At 36.2% G+C, this 18,102-nt stretch overlaps 1 protein-coding gene across 7 annotated transcripts in view; it reads right to left on the bottom strand.

Annotated features, from left to right (window-relative positions):
• LOC124530653 (polypyrimidine tract-binding protein 1) overlaps window positions 1-18,102 on the bottom strand; it is a 506,488-nt gene that overhangs the window by 278,285 nt on the left and 210,101 nt on the right. Inside the window, exon 2 of one of the 7 annotated variants that reach the window (XM_047104900.1) lies at window positions 4,105-4,267. The exons of the other annotated variants lie outside the window; for them this stretch is intronic. Coding sequence (XP_046960856.1) covers window positions 4,105-4,113 — 9 coding nt within the window. The 5' untranslated portion in view covers window positions 4,114-4,267. The remainder of the gene's footprint in view (window positions 1-4,104; window positions 4,268-18,102) is intronic. 7 annotated transcript variants of the gene reach the window in all.

Genomic DNA, 18,102 nt, shown 5'->3' with positions numbered 1-18,102 from the left:
TTTAATTTTAAAATTTTGACGACTTCCGTGGTCGAGTGGTGTGTACACCGGTTTTCATGGGTACGCCACTCTGAGGTCCCGGGTTCGATTCCCGGCCGAGTGGATGTAGATTACCATTAGTTTTCTATGTTGCCTTGGGTCTGGGTGTTTGTGGTACCGTCGTTACTTCTGATTTCCATAACACAAGTGCTTCAGCTACTTACATTGGGATCAGAGTAATGTATGTGATGTTGTCTCATATTTATATTTATTTATAAAAATAGCAATCGTAATATAATTCTCCCTGTAAACCGCGACGACCGAATATGTTACACAAACATACGATTGAAACAAAGCACCGTACCTAAAATGCGATCGAAAATGTTTAATTGTAATTACTGTTATTGGAAAGTATATTTTTCCAGTAATTTGAGCTTACCACGAATAAAGAGTAAATATTAATGAAAATAATGTACCCGGAAAATCATTCTGTAAATGTTGAATTTAAATTTTATCAAAGTGATATCACGGCGATGGCATTACTCCGCATTGTATACGATGTCATGTATTGTATATAATAAACATGACATGTCGCATAATAATTATTCTATACAATATAATTAAATGGTAGAAAATCATGTACATATTGATAACACTTAGCAAAAGTTGAATTGATTGATATATAATCGTTTATATTTTTATTTACGAAAATAGTATGTTCTGATGGTATTTGTGACGTTATTTGAATTGTTTAACCATTCAGGCATGATTGCGTAACAAACAGCCAATCATACTAGCTTTCGTATTCATTGTATGAATTAGATGAGACAAATAAATTGTTCAGAATTGTCTCTAACTATAGAACAAAAATATATGTAGATATATATTTACAAACTAACTTTTAATAAATAACAGAACTTAAACAATAATACTTAGTATAGTTGTGTTGCTGTTTAAAGGTTTTTTTTTTTGTATAGGTTGGCGGACGAGCATATAGGCCACCTGATGGTAAGTAGTCACTATCACCCATACACAATGACGCTGTAAGAAATATTAACTATTCCTTACATCGTCAATGCGCCACCAACCTTGGGAACTAAGATGTTATGTCCCTTGTGCCTGTAGTTACACTGGCTCACTCACCCTTCAAACCGGAACACAACAATACTGAGTACTATTATTTGGCGGTAGAATAACTGATGAGTGGATGGTACCTACGCAGACGAGCTTGCACAAAGCCCTACCATCAAGTTAAGTAAATCATAGAGCCAGTAACCACAGGTACAATGAATAAAGCATATTAGTTGTAGGTTGTTGCCGAATTGACGACGACACACTGTAGGTGGGTATTTTATTACGGGTGATTACAAAGTACCAGGTAGACCATTACTCAGCTTGACTACCTGTATCAAACTATTATCGCCCGCGGTTGGTTTCCATGAGTTAGATAAGAAAGTAGCCAATGTCCTTCTTTGGAGTTCAAGCTTGCTCGCAAAAAAAATCGATTTTCATCAAATTCGATTCATTGATTTGGTCATGAAAGAACGCAGTCAGAGAGATAGAGTTATTTTCACATTTATAATTGATATATTAATCAATTGAATATACAATGTTATTATTAATCTTTCCAAATCGAAAAAAGTCCCTAAAACGCCAAGCCTCTACAACTGCATGACAAAATTAGTTTTAAACAATGACAATAAATTTTAATGATAATTTTAAATTGAATTGACTAAATTTATTCATTATAAAATAATTATTAATATTAATTTAATAGTGAAATACAATTCTATTTCCTCCAAAATATAAATAAATAACGGCGTAACACATCAAATGTGCAATTAACTTTAAACAAGTTATTCGTGACTTAGGTAAGGTAAGTTAACTTTCAAACATTATATCGACTACTTAATTAATGATAATTTGTTTACACTCTTTTGTGTTAATTAGGTAAGCGGACAGGCAAATTGGTCAACTATTGTTAAGTGGTCACAACCACCCATAGATATTAGAAATGTAAGAAATATCAACCACTGGTTATGGCTCGCGGCTTCGATCGCGATTTATGAGTTTACAGACAGATAGAGTTACTTTTAGTATATATAGAGGTATATATATCAGTTTTATATGTTGTCTTGGGTTTGGGTGTTTGTGGTACCGTCGTTACTTCAGAATTTCTATAACACAAGTAATTTGGCTACTTTCATTGGGATCAGAGTAATGTATGTGATGTTTACCAATATTTATATTTTTTATGTAAAATGATAAAAATGACGTTTTTATAAAATGATAGTAAATTACAATGAAGTCTCGAATATTGCGATTTCATACGACCGTACGCCACCCCACGCTGAATATAACAGTTACGAAACGTCCGCCCCCTTCACATGCCCAGAGGGAAGTGAGTGACATAGGAGAGAGCTCCACGCTCAAACGTTTCACTTAATTCCGAATAAATTACCTTAATTTGCAATTTATTTGTTAAATTAACATTAAACATTAATATATAGATGTATTATGACTTATTCATTAATTTATTGGTGTTTTAATATATATATTAAGTTATTGGAATTCGAAATTCTCAATTTAAATTATCATTGCGAATGACATTAGTTTTTCATGTTTTCGTACAGAAACAAAAGACAATCGCGTGTGTAATAACCCTCGGTTCCATGCTAATGAGATATAGTAAAACAAATGCACATATTTATTTTAGATGTTCTTAATTTGAAATTCTCGAGTTCAGCGTTGTAGGGAAACATCCGGTAAGAAATCTGCATGAGTTTGATGCAAAAGCGGCATGGTGGATGAATTTCTAAATATCCTTTAACTCTCCATTGATCCAAGTTTTAGACCAAAAGTGGGACATTTACTATATACTAAAAATCGTATAAAATTAACTAAAAAATATATTAACTTGTTTTTCTTAAATTACATCAGAGTATCTAGTTCAATTACATTAAATATAAATATAAATGTCGTAAAAACCTTTTCAAATTTGTATATACGAACTAAATCGATTTCAATACAAACCTTTTAACTTTTGGTCGTTCACATTACGATGCCACAGTCACAATTATAGTAAATGGCGGTTCCATAGACTCCGAATCATCTTTCATGATATCCATTCAAACTAAGCATAAAAACTATATTAACTTTATAAAATGGAACATTGTAAATAAATAGGTGGCAGGCTTTTTGCGAGCAGTTGTGATTACCACTTATACTCTACCAGCAATGCTCGGTATTATTTAGTTCCGGTATGAAGTGAGTCTAAACATGACAAGAGACATAAAATCATAGTGTCTAAATGACGCATGAGCGATTTAAGGCATGCTTATTGTTTTTGTATTCCATATAAAGCCTTTTTTATACCTAACACCTGCCAATCAACACCATTGCAAGCGAGCTACGTCACTGCATCTATATAATTTTGTTTGATTTCGTTTGACAAAGTTACAAACATCTACCGAATTTAATTATCGATATAATTACCTCGCCCTAGGAAGGATTTATTGACTTTTTAAGAGTCGAACATTTAGTTATATAAGTATTTATTCAGTTTATCTTATTTATCATTTTTATTTTCATTGCTTTTATATAAATAATTAATATATCAGTAAATATATACAAAAACACATTCAGGTTAATGGTATTATTACAGAAAAGTGAAACACAGGTTACAATAGTTAGTCAAACATGTGATCGAATAAGATTAAAAGAAATTAATGTATTCGAAATAGTAAATTATATCTACATTCAATACTTACAAGATTTATCGATGGCAAGAATTATTACATCCCAGCAAGATAAAAAACACGTACCTAAAAACATTGATTAACAGAAAGTGCAATATGTAAAACGTCACAAATCAACAATTAGGTACACTAATGCGAAGCGAGCCTAATAGTGCACGAGATAGAAAAAATTCCGATTCAAAATTATAATTCGAAATTTGAAATAAGATAAAAAAATAAGATCGAAAATTTAAAGATACACATTGCACGAAAATCTCGAACGATGGATGGGTGATTTAGACATATTTACAAAGTAAAGCCCACACAGAGAAGGGTTAGCGTGGCGTAATTCAAGAGCGGTGAATAATTCATACAGAATTCTTATTACCTTGACCATTTCACGTAATGCGACGGTCCTAGTGGCCTCTAGGTGCGGACGCCAAACCCGTTCTTTACGCCAAGCGATATTTAAGTCACTTATGGTCTAACACACCGCTCTTTTAAAAGTCTATATAACTGTCTTCGTACGATGTTCAGGATAATAGCGGGCCCTGAAAATTAATTAAAGAGTTAACTTCGAATCGACGTAAATAAAACACTCAATCAATCGAAGCCGACCATTGTTTTAAGTACACTTTAATTAATTACAATATTCCTCTCTTCTCCAACATCAATGCAAGTATAAATATACAAAGAATAGTTAAAGACTGTCGTTTCAAAGATTGTTTAAAAAATATTACAAATAGAAGGCCTACATATATACTACATAATACATTTTTATTACTTACTAGCGACCCGCGCCGTCTACACACGGGCGCAATGCTGATACTAAATATACTACAGAATTTGTTCATATACGACATCAAATTAGAGACTTTAAAAATCATCAGTATTTATTTACTATCCGTGTATTATATACAAAATGCTTCCTCTCGAATCATTCTATCTATTAAAAAAAAAACCGCATTGAAATCCACTGCGTAATTCTAAAGATCTAAGTATACATAAGGACAGACAGCGGTAAGCGACTTTGTTCAATACTATGTAATGATGATAAATAACTTAGTTTAATTTTTTGATATAATGTATATAATTATTTCATGAACGAACGGAGTACTTGCGGTAAGAGTATCACGAGCGTCGTCAGGTTAAATCGACAGTGAAATAGGTAACCAATTTAGTTGACTCCGGTGTAGATATCTCAGTATTTTTTTCTTTTTAACCGAGTTTCGAGTTTGCTCGGCGGAATTAGTTTACGCCAACGTTTGATCGGATATTCCTTTAAAGAAGTTAAGCGACGCTACGACGAGTAATTCGTGCACCATTATACAAATAACGGGATATTTTTGAGTATTTTTTGATGTAATTGAAGTCGTTAGTGATTTCTGATTGAGGGCATTCTATGAACTTTGACGAAGTTTTTGATTGGATTTGTTTCCAATAAGTTTCGTATCGGTTTTGTGATTAATTTATTTTCGTCTTATGGGTAATGTTTCGGTCTAAACTTGTTTCTTTTTAATAAGATACAGTACAGTACATTTCATTTACGAGCTACAGACCAGCGTCGGTTTTAATAACAAAGCGTTTCTTTACTTAGATAGATAAATAGATAAGACTTACTTTTCCTGTGAAACGTATTTAATTCATTTTCTTGGGACCATTTAAAAAAAATACTTTAACGTGTCTTAAGACTTTAATGGCTAGTTAAAGTTCACGAATGTAAGTTCATCTTTCGGTATAGTTCGATTTTAGATTCAAAGAAATCAAAACCTGCTAAAGTATGAAATATTTACAACGATATGACGTCACACGTCATTTGTAAAATTCATTTATATTTAGTAGGTAATATCTCCTGTCTGAGACTAATATTGCTCGATTTTCGATTTTTTTTTGTTGTTTTTATTATTATTTGTTTTTATTGTAGTCTACATATTAGTCTACATATAAACATCTAGCATAGCATTCTACGTTATTTAATCAATATTATTAACGCTTTGAGTGCAGTGTTGATTTATTGCCATCGCACCAAAGAGATTAATGTAAAATAAGGTTAAGATGTACTACGCGTATAAAATGCATGTATACGTATTCAATTTACAAGTACTTCAACGATTAATAGAATATTAAAAGCAAAAAACAATGAAGAAATAATACCGCTAAAATGTAAGAAAGAAAAACTGTTATTAAGGAAAATTTGTCACAAAAGAACAGGTAAGGGGAAGATACCCATTTCGGCGCCCTAATTACGGAACTTTTGTACAATACGAGCATACCTACCTGCGAAATTTTTGTACCTCGCGTAATAGATCATCCGTGAACTTAAGAATTACTCGAGCACCTTTTGTTATACTTATATATATTTTTTTTCTTTAACATAATATAAAATTCCCATAAGTGCCTTTGGAACACTTTCGTAATCAACTATATCACTTTTAATCATCGAGTGTCATAAAACACCGAAAAGGTTTCATTAATAAATTGTTTAATTAAAACTGTGTCGAAGTTTATGAAAGAACTTATTATGAATGCAAATTTAAAAATGAGTTTAATTTTTTCTCTTTGACATTTGTTTTTTTTTTTAAAATATTTTTTCGGTGCTAAAAAACACAATGAAAATGAATATTCAGTATTCAATTACGATAATACTTTAGATAACAGCAGATATATTCCACGTGCCCCTCTATTAATTTTAATGACATTATATTAAAATAGACGTATCTACGTTTAATATTATGAGAATTATATTATTATATGAAAATTCGTTTTACTGGGTTTCTGGGTAATAATATAAAACAGCAATGCCTTGTTTTGTTTCAATTTGAATGGAAGTGAATCAATATTACTGAAGACAGGGGACTTAAATCCTTAGATCACAAGGTTAGCAGTTCTGAAACGGCTTAAGTGCATGTACATGTACTTTACAATTTCAAACAAAAATGCTTAAATTTTAAGTTAATAAGTATTATATTGTAAGCGAACTTTACAGAGATTATAGCATTAAGAAAGGGCATTATAGCTCCACCATTAGCTCATTAAATTCGCATGTACATTATGTCGTTATAAATTCAAGGCGTTCACAATACTTCGACAATTTCACACAAGCAGATTTACCTTGAGAAGTTTAACGGGCGCTGCGAACATTAAAAATTGAAAAAGTCTCAGAAGATGTGGCTGTAACGGTAAATATTGAAGTTGGAAAGCTCAAGAAAACAATGAAAGTCGAGTGGATAAAGCCGCCATGTAAATATATAATCAGGTTATATAATGGCTCGTATTTATACGGGATCTCTAAACGATATACCCGTACCCCACATTAAATTATATTAATAAAAAATACTACATTCGAATTTCGAAAAATTATCAGAATACAGATAACCAAAACCGGTTTCCAATTTTAAAAACTATTTCCACACAATCATTTTCACTCTAAATTTTCTTTAATTCTAATTTTAATTTCCTATGATAAATTCTTACGTCACTAAATTTACGCACACATATAAAACCTAATCACACTGAAGACATACAAATATGTGTGAATTGGCCCAAAGTGAGAGATACCAAAAACCAGCAAGCAGACACACTTCTCAAATTAAATACATAGATGCACACATACAACTTCGGAGATCTGCAAATGTAAGCTTAAACATCCCTCCCGAGATTTTAGTTTCATTTTAGAGAATATTATAGTGTATTTAAATAATACTAAAACGTTAATAAAGTGCGGTCCTAAACTAACAACACGATATTCTTTGAAACCACTGCCCGCAGCACGTATTTTATCTAAAGACGTAGTTATGAAGGTTTCATTAGCTACATTAAAAGTTAAAAATATATGTAAATCTATGTTTATACTACTACTATCTAAAAATGCGACTTTACCCGCGTAGAATAAGATCTAAACCATTTCAAAGTATTTATTAAATAAAACTTTTTGCGTTTTTTATAAATAGACTATATAATATCACACTACAGTACTAGGAAGCTGGGCAGTATCGCTTGAATCGGATAAAACTGGATACGTTTGATTATTTTAAAGAGCTGTATCTATGATAACGATTTGAAAAGATCTCTTTGACTTAGATAAATAATAAATAAATATAAATATGAGACACAATCACATACATTACTCTGATCCCAATGTAAGTAGCCAAAGCACTTGTGTTATGGAAAATCAGAAGTAACGACGGTACCACAAACACTCAGACCCAAGACAACATAGAAAACTAACGAACTTTTTCTACATCGACTCGGCCGGCAATCAAACAGAGAACTCGGAGTGGCGTACCCATGAACTGGTGTACACGCTACTGGACCACGGAGGTCGTCAGATAGCCCATTTATTGATAAATATTTAAGGCTATATGTGAATGGTACTATGACATTCAGGGAGTACTCGTTAAAAGATGAAACTGCGTGGAACAACTATATATAAAATGCTGAAGAAAGAAGTACGGTGATTGACGATTACATGCCACGACGATTTGAATATTTTATGCAAACATAATGTTACGAGATCCATATACAGCAATATATGTTTCAAATATTTACTTTTATTTTATTTTATGTATCGAAGATAAATCTGAAACCGCTTCAGGGTCTGCAGCCGCAGAATAAAATATCATAGTTTATATGATATGAGGAAATTTTATATATTTATATTTCAAAATGAAAATCAAAATATTCTTTATTCAAGTAGGCTCATAAAAGCATATTGAATTGTCATTTTATATTTTATATATTTAAACCTACCAGTTTGGAAAGTAAATTCTACTGAGAAGAATCAGCAAGACACTTGTGATGTTCTTTTGAAGCTTTACATTAAAAATATCGTCACTAAGATAGTTTATGATTGAATCGATATATATATTAAATGCATCATCTATACTAATATAAAATGTGTTAGTTTGTTTGTATGGAGGGCATGTACTGATATTACATTGGTGAAGTTTATCAATAGCTCTGCGCCATCTATCGGATATCAAGTCAGTGAACTAATCTCAATGAAACAAATATCTGAATATAACTTTAATCAGTAAAGTCGACCAGAAGCTAAGCAATCGCTAACTGACGGACCAATGATTATATTCTCTTTTATAATAGTATAAAAAATAAAAGACATAAATTGACCTCGGACACAAATCTGTCTCTCGTAGAGTTACAAGTTCAAGGAAGCTGTGTACTTAATCAACTGAGGATTAAGCCGTCTTCGCCGGAAACAAGCGTCCAGAGCCGCTCGGTCGCCAGACGTCTTGTCTGATTGCTAAGTCGCTTTCATAATTATTTATCAAGTCATCTAGCGAAAAAATCTGGTTTTTATTAAGAGCATAATATAAAAAGTAATTTTAATATTTAAAAAATATATACATTGTTTTTTTTTTTTTTTTTTTATGGTATAGGTGGCAAACGAGCAGGAGGCTCACCTGATGGAAAGTGACTACCACCGCCCATGGACATCTGCAACACCAGGGGGCTTGCAGGTGCGTTGCCGGCCTTTGAGAAAGGAGTAGGCTCTTTTCTTGAAGGTTCCCATGTCGTATCGGTTCGGAAAAACCGCCGGCGACAGCTGGTTCCACAGAGTGGTTGTGCGAGGCAGAAAATGTCTAAGAAATCGCGCTGTTGTGGATTTTCGGACATCAAGATGGTGCGGGTGAAACTTAGAATTTTGACGAGATGTCCGAAGGTGAAATTCAGCAGCCGGGATTAATCCGAACAATTCCTCGGAACATTCCCCGTGAAAAATTCGGTAGAAGATGCAGAGTGATCCAACATCTCTACGCAAAGCCAAAGGATCAAGGAGATCGGAAAGGGCTTGATCGTCGATAATTCGAGCCGCTCTACGTTGGATGCGGTCAAATGGAAGGAGCTGGTACTGGGGAGCACCCGCCCAGAGGTGAGAGCAGTACTCCATGTGAGGCCGAATTTGCGCCTTGTAAAGTTTTAGGCGATGGGCCGACGTGAAGTACTGTCTCGCCTTGCTGAGCACACCGAGCTTCTTTGAAGCCAATTTGGCTTTGCCTTCCAATTGACCGCGGAACTGAACGAGGCTCGAAATATCAACGCCAAGTATTCCGATACTACCTGTAGCGGCTATCGGGATGTTCTCAAATCGTGGAGATACGACAAATGGTGTTTTTTTAGCGGTTAACGCGCAAACTTGCGTCTTTTTGGGGTTGAAATGGACTAAATTTAGCCGGCCCCAGTTCGAGACTTCGTTTAACGAAGACTCGATTTCAGACACAAGTTTGTTCCGGTTTTCTTCGACGTTTTCCCGAGAAATATTAGCGCGGCCGGTGTATAAGGTGTCAACGGTACTGTCGTCTGCATAGCAATGAATGTTCCCGATTTGCAACAAATCATTGATATGCAGAAGAAACAGAGTGGGTGATAGGACGCAGCCTTGTGGAACACCAGCATTGACGAATTTTAAGTCAGAGCATGCACCGTCGACAACGACCTTGATGCTCCGATCTGCCAAAAAGCTGGTAATCCAATTGCATAATTTCCCGGGAAGCCCATAAGAAGGAAGCTTCGAAAGAAGCGCTTTGTGCCATACGCGATCGAAGGCCTTCGCTATGTCCAAGCTGGCTGCTAATGCCTCCCCCTTGCTCTCAACTGCTTCAGCCCACCTGTGAGTAAGGTAAACTAGAAGATCACCGGCTGAGCGACCCCGACGGAAACCGTACTGGCGGTCACTAATCAGCTGATTCTCCTCTAGGTACCGCAGGAGCTGGCAGTTAATAAGGGACTCCATTATCTTGGAGAGCAAGGAGGTGATGGCTATAGGCCTATAATTGGACGGATCTGAGCGGTTGCCTTTTTTAGGGATCGGATGCACCAAAGCAGTCTTCCAGGAGTTCGGGACGACGCCTAATGCGTAGGATTGCCGGAAAAGACGCGTTAAGACCGGTGCCAACTCGGGAGCACATGTCCGTAGCACGATTGGAGGGATGCCATCGGGTCCACTCGACTTGTGAATGTCCAAGGAAAGAAGTGCTTTCCGAACTGCACTTTGCCGAAATTTAACCTCCGGCATCGTCGTATCACATCGCGGGATTGATGGAGGTGACTTTCCTTGGTCATCCAGAGTCGAGTTCGACGCGAAGAGAGACCCTAAAAGATCGGCCTTCTCCTTCGCGGTATGGGCCAATGACTCACCGTCCCTGTGCAAAGACGGAAAAGAAGGCTGACAGAAATTCCCTAGGACAGCCTTAGCGAGAGACCAGAACGCACGTGTTCCTGATGGGAAGCGCACCAGTCTCTCGCCAATTCTGCCAATGTACTTCGACTTCGCCTCAGCTATCACGTTTTTGAAGGACCTGGAGGCAGAGTTATATTCCTTTCTGAATGTGCTGGTGTTTGTATCACGAGACGCCGATGCGTTAGCCCAGTCTTGGTAGCGTTCCCATTTTCGGCGTGAAGCCGTCTTACAGAGGCGACCAAACCAGGGCTGGGACTTGCCACCAATGGGCACCGCAGAATATGGAATGAAAAGTTCCATACCCTGAAGCACCACATCGGCGACAGAGTCAGCAACAACGCTCGGATCATCCATCGAGAAACAAACTCGCCCCCATGGGTAAGATGCAAAGAAGGACCGCATCCCATCCCAATCTGCTGACTTGTAGTGCCACACGCGACGACAGCCCGCGAAACGAGGTCGTGAGTATCGTGTAACTGGCACTGTACTCCGGACGAGACAGTGGTCCGACGAGCCCAGAGGGGGATCGACGACAATCTTATAGCCGTCCGGATGCGAAGTCAGCAGAAGGTCCAACAGGGAAGGTGTATGATCCTCCACGTCCGGTATTCGCGTTGGCGAGGTGACCAGTTGTGTCAAATCATAAGCCAAAGCGAAGTCGAGAACAGATCTACCCGCATGATCAGTGGTGCGTGATCCAAGCCACTCTGTATGATGAGCATTGAAATCGCCCAGAATAATGATCTCTGCGGATGGAGTCTGCTGCAGCACGGAATCTGTAGCCAATTGGACGTGCTCAACCAGTCGGTCGGTTTCGGCATTACCGCTATGGGACCTATAAAGGCACGCGTAGATTCGCGGATGGTCGTCGCACTCTACGCGCAGCCAGATAATTGATAGGTCCTGCCCTTCAAGGCTGCCGAGGCGTCGAGAGCAGATATCATCTCTGACGTAAACGCACACCCCAGCTCGTGGCACAAAAGTATGCTCCAATTTGTACCCGGGGTAAGAGAGAAAAGACGTATCGGCAGGAGAAGATATCTGGGTCTCGGTAAGAAAGAGCAAGGCCGGCTTCGCCGTCTCAAGGTGAAAGTGAACGGCATTCAAGTTGGAGTTGAGTCCCCTTATGTTGCAGAAGTCCACAGCGAGTGTGGTAGGGGTTGCCTTATGATGCCTGCTCCGCTTGCCCCGAACAGTGGCGAGCGCAAAATTGCCCCCCCCAGAATTCGGAGGGCAGCCTGGGCATCCCTGCTCAGGCGGTGTACGTCCTGAGCATGGATGCCCAGAGAGGGATTCTCCATCGCAGTCGCTGATGGTACCCTCCTGGGGTAATGTCACCAAATTCTGCACAACCATGTTTTGGGGGGAGAGGGATCGGGCCTCCGGAACTCTCACTTACCGGACGAAACGCGGTAGCATAGCTACCACTTCACGCCGATTTTAAGTGAGAGAGTGGTACTTCCCCGGGCGTGCCGGCCCATTCGACTGCAACCGAGAGGTATGCAGTGTGGCACTACCACTTGCAAAACCATCTGCCGTGTTGTGCAAAAGATCTATTTAATATGTTATTTTTGAATGAAATTACGACGATTTCTTCCATGATAGACATTATGAGTCGTGATGGCCCAGTGGTTAGAGCGCGTACATCTTAACCGATGAATGCGGGTTCAAACCCAGGCACCTAGACTAGCACCAATGAATTTTTTGTTAATATACTTAAATTTTGTTTAAAATTCTCGTGATTGGCGGTGAAAAAAACATCGTGACGAAACCTTTTTGTTTAATTCTAACGAAATTCTGCCCCATGTGTATCATACCCAAACCAAACCTTCTATAATATGCTCCAAAACTTCTCCTGAAAGGGAGAGGCGGTATTAGCCCAGCAGTGGGTAATATCCATGTTACTATTAGTGCTTAATCTTGCTGTAAATTAAATGTGATCAATTTCGGTTCAGCGCTTTCACATTTATAGAATATCGTGTAACATAGAAATATTTCTAGAAGATAAAACTTAAACCCTTAAAAGTATCTTATAATTTGAAAGTAGAACTCTACATAAGTTCATGTCCAGTGGCTTTGTAAGGTCAGTCTCTTGAGTTTTTCGGACAATGAAAAACAAAAAGTTTTTCCTTTAGAAAGTCAGTTAAAAAGAGCTATTGCCATCAATTGTCACCTGTAGGCAATAAGCGAGAACAAAAACTTAGCTGGTGGGATGGCTTTTATTAGAAAACTTTTACCAACAATATAAGGAGTATGGAAAAATAAAGCTTTCGTACGTGTTACAAATAAAACATAACGACGGCAGATGGTTACGTAAACATATATATTTTTAACTATTACAAGTATTCTTACGTTTTTGTAGTTTAGGTATTTGATTAAATAAACAAATATAGATATATAACATAATAAATAATAATCGTAATTCCTTAACTTTTAATATAAAAAAACATGTTTTTACAGATACTGTAAACTCGTAATTCAACCCAGAACATAAAGGTAAAAACAGAATGTTATCTATACGAAATTGACTAACAAATATAAAATCTATAGAATAACTTATTTTGTATCTACGATGTTCAATTCAATTTTATAGATCTTGTTTTATATTGGTCACGATAAACATTTACAAAGTAGCCGAAAAATATTATACAGCACAATTATGTGTTCTAACACGACCAACGAGATCCTGCGCAGATATAGCCTTATAACAACAATAGCCTGTAAATTCCCACTGCTGGGCTAAAGGCCTCCTCTCCCTATGAGGAGAAGGTTTGGAGTATATTCCACCACGCTGTTCCAATGCGGGTTGGTGGAATACACATGTGGCAGAATTTCTATGAAATTTGTCACATGCAGGTTTCCTCACGATGTTTTCCTTCACCGCTGAGTACGAGATGAATTACAAAACAAATTAAGCACGTGAATCAGCGGTGCTTGCCTGGGTTTGAACCCGCAATCATCGGTTAAGATGCACGCGTTCTAACCACTGTGCCATCTCGACTAGTCTTACTTAGTTGGATAAATAATAAATCGTCTATCACATCAGACGCTATCGGTTTCTCATTATTTACAACGTGAATAGCTTAACAAATATTTTAATTAATTTTTACGAAATTGAAAACACGACTAAACAAAATGAAGTAACTTTTCAAGCAATGTTTCAAATGTAATCCTTAAGTCTCAATATTTTCCGCAGAAGTCTGTTATTTGTTCGACTTTCATTCGAAGATTGGACATCGATACAACATCTTGGTAAGAGATAAATGTTATTCGAACGCTGGAAACATAACGAACGTCCGTCATTAGCCAGCAAACGTCAGATATTGTTTATCTATTGTTTAAAATTCTATGGAACAAGTTCATCTCAATATCTTCATTAAAGAACGTTTTATCTTTTCTTGTTTTTTTTATTTTCGTAATATTAAAAAATAATCTTTTAAAATAGCTAAAATACAACTTGGTGGTAGGGCTTTGTGCTAGCCCGTCTAGGTTGGTACCACCCACTCATCAGCTATTCTTCCGCCAAATAACAGTACTCAGTATTGTTGTGTTCCGATTTGAAGGGTGAGTGAGCCAGTGTAAGTACAGGCACAAGGGACATAACATCTTAGTTCTCAAGGTTGGTGGCACATTGACGATGTAAGGAATAGTTAATATTTCTTACAGCGTCATTGTCTATGGGTGATGGCAACCACTAACCATCAGGTGGCCCATATGCTCGTCCGCCAACCTATACCATAAAAAAAATTAGCGTTAGTATAACTTGTAGATAAGACTCTATGTAATCCCATTTGGATTTGTACCACGTTTTCTACAGCCGAATAATAGTTCCCAATGACTCTTATGCACTACTATAAGTCCTGCGTTGGCCAATCTACAAAAATACGTATAGATTTTTGCTTCTATTATGTTCAAAGGTTGACTGGTAGAGATTGCCTTCCGGCATTAAGTCCATCTTTTGTTCTATGCTGGTCAATAAAGTATTTTAAATGAATGTATTAAATACCCAACAAGGCCGAACTGAAAGCCTTGTTACGGATAATTATTTTGTTTTATAATTTTATTTATGTTTTCAAAACACGCAACAATAGTAATAAAGAAAAACTTTGTTATTATTTTTTTAGAGATTTTACTTTTAATTACCAAGATATATTAGACTAGTAAAGTTCCTTGTAATGTTTCATGTGCCGTTATTGCAATCGCATACTACATACGAGATGCACATTCATCTAACCGAATTGACGATGGAAGATGAATTGACAAGTGCCTTCAACTGACAACAGTCCTCGATGGTTTCAGTGGATGAATTATACCACTTTGACGGAGCGAAATCGTTTCTATTTCGATCGATTGTTGTCAAATATATCCAAGATAATGTTTACATGGTATTTTACTGATGTCGTATTTTAGTGATGACGAAAATCGGAACTAGTGTCGTAGCGTTTGTTATTAATGTAATTAGTCGATATTAAGATGTTGAGTTCTTCTGTCCTATCTGTGAGTCAGTATAACTACGGGCACAAGGGATATACCAACTTAGTAACGAGCACGATAATGTTTAATGGAATTTTACTAACGTCGTATTGTAGTGATGCCGAAAATCGTAACTCGTTTGTTATTAATGTAATTAATCGATTTTAAGATGTTGATGATGATTTTTTCTGTCCTATCTGTGAGTTAGTATAACTACAGATACAAGGGATATACCAATATAGTACCAAGGTTAGCGCATTGGATGTATAAGGCATGGACCAAGAATTATTAGTTATTGATTTCTAGGCCAGATATATATATACAAATTTAATTGTACTTTACTAGCTCCAAAAAGAGTTACTACTGTCTTACCGGTTCTTTTCGGTAGACCTACTTTCCGAACCAGCAGTAACTTCATTTAAATCAGCACTCTATCATGACGCATACAAAGTGCTTTTATGACCTAGTAATACATACAACAACAACAACAACAACAACAGCCTGTAAATTCCCACTGCTGGGCTAAATGCCTCTTCTCCTTTTGAGGAGAAGGTTTGGAACTTATTCCATACTAATACATAATAATATTTTGATATTATCAATTATAATATAACCGATGTAAATAGCAGTTAATTTTAATTCAATCAAAAGTTGACAAGTAATATCGACGCTAAGAAAGGACGGCGTTGGCGCAGTTATATGACGGACGGATCGTCATTAGCTAGCAAGCCCGGTTATTACGGCAAGTTGCGACGTTTATATTGTAAGAGATAATGCCTGTTATTTAGCGTCGCACCGCACTAATATTTGGTCGTTTTTTTCTTCAGCGACGTCGCTTCTCCTTAGTGATATCCGCCTAATGTTTACGCAGCGTTATTTTATTATTATCAAAGACGTTATTTTTTTTAATGAATTCTCCGAGATCATAAAGATTAGTTTATAAATGTTTTTTTTTTTTTTATTATTATTAAGCATAGCAGGTTTGTTTTGTAAAAAACTCTAGTTAGACATTACATTTTTGATATCATTTAATAGTTTTTAGTTCTTGATTTATAATTAAAAATATAATGTAATATGTAAAAAGAATTACAAGTTTAAAACAAACAAACGAATGTAGAATAGTCAAAACAACAGAAGGAGTAGTGGCTACATAGTTCCGTAGCATCGTAGCGCCGTAGCAGGCTACTAATGAGGCTACGATATTGTGCCGCCCAGCCGGCCGACCCTAGCGGCCTCTATAAATTGCTTTCATGCATATTTATTTATTCAAATATTATGTATGAATTGAAATCTCGTCCGCGACTACTGAAATATGGTCTTCCGTTGAAAATTGAATCACCCGGGCAAATTAGAGGGCACACACACAGGGCAATGATGAAAAACTCGATTTGAAATAAGAAGCATAACTTCGATGCTATCCGGTCATTATTCAAGTACACTCCATAAAGTTAGTCTTTCGAGGGAGTAAGCTTGCAACAACAATTTTTTTCATATTTTGCTCTCTTGACGTTTGAGGAAATTGGACTTTAATGAGTAAACTTATGCATCGAGGCGTGCACTCATCTTGTTTTTGTGATAATACCACGTTTTCAAGCGCCCGTTAAAGTTGCAGTTTAATAGTTTTTTGATGACTCCGTACGGTTAACTTGTGTAAACGGGACACCGGTTTGCGAATATTAATATAAAACAAATTTAACTCGAGCCGTTCGAGTTTTTAAAAATGAAAATTTTATACTATATTACTTATATATCGTTGTTTGGTAAACGCCCACAAACTGGCCAACACTGCCATACGATTACAGTAAGTAAACAAATGAAAAAAACCGTATTAGCTTTTAATAATACAAAATTCGGCATTAATAAAATAATTTACATACACGCCGAACATATCAATCATTGTTAAGAGTAAACAGCACACAATTTATTATAATATTAAATAATAATGCCTACTAATCACGTAGATCGCGATTCGAACAATTTATACAATTACAAATATCTACATAATTTAGTATCGAAAACAATTGTGTAACAGACCGAGGGCTGTTCACAAATAATGAAATAAATGAAGCGAACGTTTCAAAGCTGGAAACTAATTAAACTCGGTTGAATCGATATCTACTTATAAATTAAGACGGTTTAGCTTTCAAAGGTAATTGAGCAAAAGTTCATCTTAATATCGATAGTAAAACGACGTTCTTATACGAGAATATCTTGTCACATTTGCATTGGAAAACGAATTCTTATTTCAAATCATACATTGGTGTTAATTCTGAACTTAAGATGTTTTTTAAATAGAATCTCCACTCAACTTTGACAGAGTATGACCTTAAAGAGTCAGAAGATGATATACGAAAATAACTTTAATAGGTGTAACATTTAAATGTAAACAGAAGTCAAAATAACGAATCATGTAAGTTATATAAGTTCTTTCAGAATAGAACTGTCTTTTTATATAAAATAAACAGGATGGACAAATGGGGAAACTAGCAATATGAGTCACCATCACCCATAAAAACTCTAAACCGTTCTAACCATTCCTTACATCACCAAAGAAAACCTCGGGAATCGTGTCAAGTCCCTTATACCAAGTTTTTTAGACCTTTCATACCAGAACACTACTAATACCACTACTACCAAAATACTAAGTATCGGGCTTTGGCTGTTGGGCAGTAGAATATAAAAATATTACCCAAATGACTTTGTACAAAACCTATC

This window comes from Vanessa cardui, chromosome 6 (assembly GCF_905220365.1).
Source record: "Vanessa cardui chromosome 6, ilVanCard2.1, whole genome shotgun sequence".
In the NCBI taxonomy this organism is placed as follows: Eukaryota; Metazoa; Arthropoda; class Insecta; order Lepidoptera; family Nymphalidae; genus Vanessa; species Vanessa cardui.
Note: the sequence above shows the minus strand (reverse complement) of the source record. Positions and strands in the feature narration are given on the sequence as shown.